Source organism: Priapulus caudatus, unplaced genomic scaffold (genome assembly GCF_000485595.1).
Source record: "Priapulus caudatus unplaced genomic scaffold, Priapulus_caudatus-5.0.1 Scaffold333, whole genome shotgun sequence".
In the NCBI taxonomy this organism is placed as follows: Eukaryota; Metazoa; Priapulida; class Priapulimorpha; order Priapulimorphida; family Priapulidae; genus Priapulus; species Priapulus caudatus.
The window spans coordinates 179,316-186,243 of NW_014577394.1; the positions used below are offsets into that span (position 1 = coordinate 179,316).

Here is a 6,928-nt window from a genome sequence, read left to right on the forward strand (position 1 = left end):
GAGAGAGAGAGAGAGAGAGAGAGAGAGAGAGAGAGAGAGAGAGAGAGAGAGAGAGAGAGAGAGAGTGGGGGGAGCACGCGAGTGAGAGCGACAGAACGCGCGCGCGAGACAGACCCACGGATAAAAGGGAAGCAGGCAGAAGCGCTGCGAATGACTATATACAGCTCTAACTATTTCTCTCTCTCTCTCTGTGTGGGAGAGAGATAGAGAGAGAGAGAGAGAGAGAGAGAGAGAGAGAGAGAGAGAGAGAGAGCCAGCCTGTAGTTTGACAGTGATGGATCTGCCACACAGGGGCCCGATTGCCGACAACACCGCTAACTGTGCAGATAATTAATTTTTATTGGATTTAAATTCATCTCACTCGACTGATCCTTGGAGATCAACCGCCGAAACTGATTAAATTAGCTTTGCTCTGTTCGTGCAGACCTCGTTACACTGTCTCATCAGCATGGCACAGGATCACGGCTACAAAGCAAGGTAGCCGGTAATTCCATAAAGCGCCGACAGAGGGAGTAAATGCAATAATACGATCGCGTAAACGCTCCATCTGGGATAACCCGTAGCTATGCGCGTACACCTATACGCGTTTATTTCCGATTTTTGAATGCGGGTGCTTGAATAATTACGAATGCGCATAACTGCTGGTGTTTCCTGCTGTAATCGATCGCGTATGCGTGCACGCCGCGTTTGTAGACGAGAGGGACACACCTCCGTGTCCATCTCTGTACTTGCTGTGCGACACAGGGTTGCGTTTCGGGGCGTAGGAAGTGTTTTTTCAGCTGTACGTCGGAGCATCTGCGCTTATGGCAACTGCTTTTTAATGACCGTTTCATTTCTAGTGTAATAGTGCGAGGAGGGTTAGCTGCAGGAGCAGCGGCACCTGATGGCGGTTTATGGCATTACTCGCTCTTAAATTGCCCCATAAACCGCACTTTTCGATCAATCTTATTCGCCCACGAGAAGATGACATCTCGTAAAATTTTGTAAAGCGTGACCGGATTGGTCAGCGCGACCTTAAAGGCATCGGCTCGGCGTAAATCACGCTTTATTGCGGTCATTTGTTGAAATTGTGCGAGTATGCGTGACCAGACGCGGTATTTATTGCGACGAACCGAAGGCAAATGTAAAAGAAAGAAACGGCAAGTATCTGTTTATTGTTGGAGGCTCTTCACTTGTGCTCTAGTAAGGAAGCGCGAGAAACGCTTTGTTTTTCCTCGGGCTGTACATGCTCAAGGACCTGAAAGTCGCACTGTTCTATGAAAGCGAGTGGCAGAGGAGCAGGCTATAATCATAGCCGCCTAGACTGCGTCGGGGTGGTCCGCCACTTCGAAGAAGACATAATTTATTGTTTGCAATTAAACAACAACAAACGGGCGATGAGGTAGAAATACGTGCAATTAACAAGAGTCTAACAAATTCCGGTTGTTAGCTATTGTTATACACGTACTTACGTATGCAGACACACAAACGCCACGCCACGCACGCACGCACGCACGCACGCACGCACGCACGCACGCACGCACGCACGCACGCTTGGGCATACGCAAGTATATGTAAGTGTGTGTGTGTGTCGTGTGTGTGTCGGCTGTGCCGTGCGCGCGTGCTTGCTTGCTGCTAGCGCGCGCGCGCGCGCCAGCCGCGGTCGTCGTGCGTGTAGTGTGGGCTGTGTGGTGTGTGTTGGTGTGTGTGTGCGTGTGTGTGTTGTGTGTGTGTGTGATGGTGTGTGTGTTGTGTGGTCGTGCGTGCGCGCAAGCGTGCTTGTATTCTTCGGCGTATGTGTGACCTGTAACCCTGTGTATTAACCCGTCAATCGCGCTAAACGTTTTTAACTTCTAACAGCATACGTTATTCCCATTGCAGATGGCGCCCGCCAGTGAGGTGACGGGGACTCGTCCTGATGGGCAATACGCGGGCGAGGTACGACCGCCTCTGCGACGCGGTGTCCCGCGGGCACGGCCTCGCCTCTCGCCTGCACGCCGGCAGCGAACACGATCATGTGAGCCTGTGCACGGAGGGCCCACCGGTTTTCCGTGAGGCGCGGGCGCGTGCGCCGCGCGCGCCGCAGCGACGTGTCCGGACAAGCCGCGTCGCGGTCGGCCGTGCAAGTGACGCGCGACAGCGAGTGTCAGGCCGAGCGCGACTACTACTTCGACGCGCGGGGCTGGACCGTGCCGCCGTGCGACCATGTGTCTCCATGGTACGGCGCTACGCGGCCGTGCGGCGCGCGACACAACACCATCTGCCGCAAGTGTCGAACGGCACTTCTCGGATATCGTTTCAGCAAGACGGACGCCCTGCCGGCGTGCCAGCGTTCTGCAGCGAGAAGCACATCATGCTCAGCCTTGCCGAACCGATACAGGAACGATCTGCCTCGGTGAGCCTACCGCGCTAGGCCATCCTGCTGCCACTGTAGGCGGCTAGAAGAAAGAATGAATCGTAGATAAATCACCGATTCTAATCGCGATGGGCCATCACGTTACGCGATCAGGCTGAACAGCTTCGCATGGTTATTAGAGGATCCTCGCGCCCTGCCTGTCCTCGCATTTATTAGACAGGGAAAAAATAACCACTAGTCCACGGACTTTTTAGGGGATGTACAAACATGTGAATTTCAAAAACTTTCTCATACCTATTTACACGCTTAGGGCGCGCCCTACTACAGCAGTTTGTGCTTAATTCAGTCCGCCAGGAAGCGCTTGTCGCGTTAGAGCGTAAAAATTAACTGAATTTATAATCTTCTTGCGGAAATTTTTCGTGTGACACTGAATGTACTATATACATGTAGGTATACTCCAGCGGCGCACGCGATTTCTGGAATAATATATGGTCCCGCGAGAAAGCGTAGGTTAGCTGAGCTACCGTTGAGTCGCCAAAGCCAGGAGCGCATGAACCTGAATGTACTCCTTTTTTTTTTTAGTTTAGCAGCGCATGCAATTTCAAGCGCGCATAGATATTCGCTAACCTACTACTACGTTTTATTCCGTAGATAAAGACATGCCCGTACCTGCGCATCGGCCCGTCGACCCAGCCTCCGAGTTCGCGCGCTGAATCTAGCGCCCTCTGGTGGGCACCCACGACAATATCATTTCCACTGTACTCGCTTTGCTGGGTCTTCGTCATTTGCCCGGACACAATAGTCTACGGTTTGCCGATCAAAGAGAAGTGCAGATTCCACAAACACCCAAAAAGCCGGACGCAGGCGACTGGCCGAGCCCTGCGCTTTTGTAACAACTGTGCTGAATGTTAGCAGGGCGCCACCGCAAGCACAAGCGGGCCTCGGATTCAGATAGCGTATCTACCATGGAGAAGGAGTTCATTGGCAACCGCCAAGGTGACACTGCACGATCGTACGTACGACCGTAACGGTAACCGTAACGTAACGTAACGTACGTAACTACTATATATATATATATATATATATATATATATATATATATATATATATATATATATATATATATATATATATATATGTATATATATGACATATAATATATTATGTCACTGTTAAATTACATTTGAAATTTGTCACTTGTACCAGCTCAGGAATAACGAAAACCCTTGGATCGCCCTAAAGATGCTCTGGTAGTATGCGAAGATATTTAAACTCATTTTTCAGTGTTTCCACCTATTTTAATGGGTTATGTGTTTTCATGTTAGCAGCTGTAACACCGAGCATGAAGGTTAGGCACCTTCCCAAGGCGCGCAAACATGATCTGGAGACGATGCTGAATCCTGCCAGGCTAGACTATAAAGACTGGCGCGGCTTGGCGAAGGAACTAGGTAAGATACACGATCACAGCTTTTCGATTATCAAATTATTTGAATTTTCTTATTCGACTATTGATCGAATAACTCGGCTTTTTTGTATCGCGTAACGAATGTCGCGAGCAATTTGACAACACCAGAAGATAACAATCGGCGTAGAAAGATGGGCTGAGTTAGCGGAGAAAGAAGGGATGAGCGGAGAAAGAAGGGATGAGTTAAGATTGTAATGTAAATGATATCACCTGCTAATTGGGAATTTATTGGATCTAAATATCTTATTTACACGAGTATTAAAATTAATCTTGTAACTTATTGTACGCGACATAAAACGCTTGACACACCTGCACACACATGCATGCACGCATACACACAACAACGCGAGCGCACGTACACACGCGCACACGCGCACGCACGCATGCATTTACAAAACGATGCCACTCCTGGCGTACACAGGGCTCAGGTGAGAGCGGGAGGCGGCGCCACTCTCCTATTCTAATCGGTATTTTATCGAATACATCGAATACAATTCTCGGAAAATTTCTTCCTGTAGAGTAAATACGCACTATAACCACGCGCGCGTACGCAGGTCGCGCACGTACGCCCTGCTCCTTCGTGCACAATGTTTTATACGCTAACGACATTTGCCGATAGGTATTACACGGAATTCGATTTCTAACCGAATTCGGTTATATGAGTTACGGTCAGTTATATCACAGACGTTCCACCTACAAAAATGTACAACACTGAATCAGCCATTAGGAGACGCGCTTATTCTAAAGAGGCTAGCGTTCTACGTGTGTTAATTCGTTCATTCACGTCAGCACTGTCCATGTTCTGCTGGTCTTGGAAATGTCTAAATGAGACATACTTCTAAATACACCTCCTATTTGGATAATATAAGGAGACAATAATGACAAATTATTCGTTTAAATCAATTATCAATTAAATTCTGTCATTATTAACCCATAATATTACTAAATCATGTACTTTGTTTATTGTGCTCAGTAGAGTTACAAATAAAGTGTAATACTCGAATGTGGTTGTTTTATGACATAAGTTAGTAACGTATAGGTTGAAGAAGGTTATAGAATAACTAGATATGAAGGTCAATGAATGCGATCGAGTTCAAAGGATCTGAGCAGCTCTCATTCACGCACCGCCTTGTTGTCTACAGGTTATGACGCGGCCGCCGTCGCTAGGTTTGAACGCCGCAGCAACAAGCATGGCCCCCTACGGCAGCTGTTTGCCGACTGGGGCAGACTCGACTCGGCAGTCGTGCAGTCGCTAGTAAACTCACTGCAGAAGATCGGTCGATACGACGCAGCCTCCACGTTGATGACTGAGCAGTACACGCACCCGACAGAAATCTTACGCGGTTACGGAGAACGGGTGTAGTCTGTAGATGGTAGTCGAGTATTGTCAAGATGTTTAGTCTGTAAATGTTATAGGAGTCGCGGCAAGAGGGTAAATATGGTACAATAGTACAATGGTCACGCTGAGTGGATGTTGTCTATCAATGTCATTGGTTCACGCAAGCAAGATCATGCGACAATCGTGTTACTTTTCTCTATCTGTCTCTGTTGCTCTAGCTGTTCGCGCATGTGCGTGCTTATTATCATAATTTGATTATTGATGCGGATCAAAACACCCACCGTGTAGTAAATCGTTGAGGTACGTTTTCTCTCTGCACGCATTTTCTGTACTAATTGTATGTACTGAATTCAATGGCCTTGGCAAATTAAATAGATAGGCATATCTTTTAGACATTAGTTCTGATTCTGGATTTGTAACGAAGCAAGTAAATTTTCCAATATCCCTAGTCCAACTTGAAGAAGAACACAACCAGAAGAATGCCATTTGGTGTTCGATAATAGTAACTGAATCTCCCATGTGCACGTTATCATTTGGTAATTAAAAAAAGTAACATTGTTACTGTAACAGATATTCCTAGAATAGAAATGAAAATGAAGCCAGTGTTACGTTTAACTATAGTTTATGTAAATAATGTAAATAATTTTTTGTACATTTATGTATTATGTATGTTATGTACAGTGAACTGCATGCCGTTTTTCTAAACTATTATATACAAACCGCTGAACCTATCGGGTATATTATTATTACGTTTATCTCTAGGGCAATGTTATAAAGACTAGCATTTGTCATCCTTTACCACGTTCTCCAATAGCATTCAGAGACGGCCTCAGCAATGACAAACTCTTCTATCTGAATATCTAATTGTAATATTTGTATTGGGTCCGTTAGAATAAACTAAGTTATCAGCTACCGTGCGTTATTCTGTGTATGTTATTATAGAGAATAAGATTGCACCATAAACCTCATCTACCATGCAGAAATATACGGAAGAGGTCTGTGTTTCTCAAGATGCTCGAGCAGACAAACGTAGATGCACTTACATATAATTAACAGGCATATAAAACTTTACAATGCACTCTATCTGGTAATATAAATATCAACACAGTACATATAATATTATGTCTACCTGTATACGTGATTGCAATCCTGATGCAAAAAGCGCACGCCGCGTCGTGTTGGGATAATCGGTAATATTTTGTAACTCGCCGTGCACGATGTCGATACCGCCCAGTAGTTCATCAAGATCGAAATCTTTTCTTTATTTAATCAAGTCGGTGTTTTATTCAATAGTTACCTACGCATATTGCTTGACACAATGCATCACATTGTTGATGACCACGATGCACACTGTGGTCATAATCTATATCGCATATTCCAAATTCATCAATTATTGGTACTGCGGTAATTATTATTATTATAAATTCCTATATCAACATTTTTCAATGATAACATTACTACGCGATAGACATAGTAGCGCCGTAATTGGGATTAAGATAATTTGTTAATAGTGTCCAGAAGTATGATCGGCTTCTAGTGATTAGTATGCCGGTAACAGTTACCGTCTCACTTCTGAATTTGCCAACAGATGGCGCTGGCGTGTGCCTCGCGCCTCTTGCTTGACATGCGACATCTCTAACCCTAACATGTAACGGAAAAAAGCACACACGCAGGCACGCACACACACACAAACACACACACACACACACACACACACACGCGCACACACACACACACACGCACGCACGCACGCACGCACGCACGCACGCACGCACGCACGCAGACACGC

The 6,928-nt window shown here is 46.1% G+C and overlaps 1 protein-coding gene across 2 annotated transcripts in view; it reads left to right on the top strand.

Moving 5' to 3' along the window:
- Nucleotides 1–6,052, top strand: part of LOC106809173 (tumor necrosis factor receptor superfamily member 16-like) — a 67,795-nt gene extending 61,743 nt beyond the window's left edge. The window contains exons 4-5 of one of the 2 annotated variants that reach the window (XM_014812159.1): nucleotides 3,661–3,783; nucleotides 4,943–6,052. In XM_014812159.1, coding sequence (XP_014667645.1) covers nucleotides 3,661–3,783; nucleotides 4,943–5,163 — 344 coding nt within the window. In that variant the 3' untranslated portion in view covers nucleotides 5,164–6,052. The remainder of the gene's footprint in view (nucleotides 1–3,660; nucleotides 3,784–4,942) is intronic. The other variant, XM_014812160.1, reaches the window with a different exon arrangement.
- The last annotated feature ends 876 nt before the right edge of the window (nucleotides 6,053–6,928 follow it).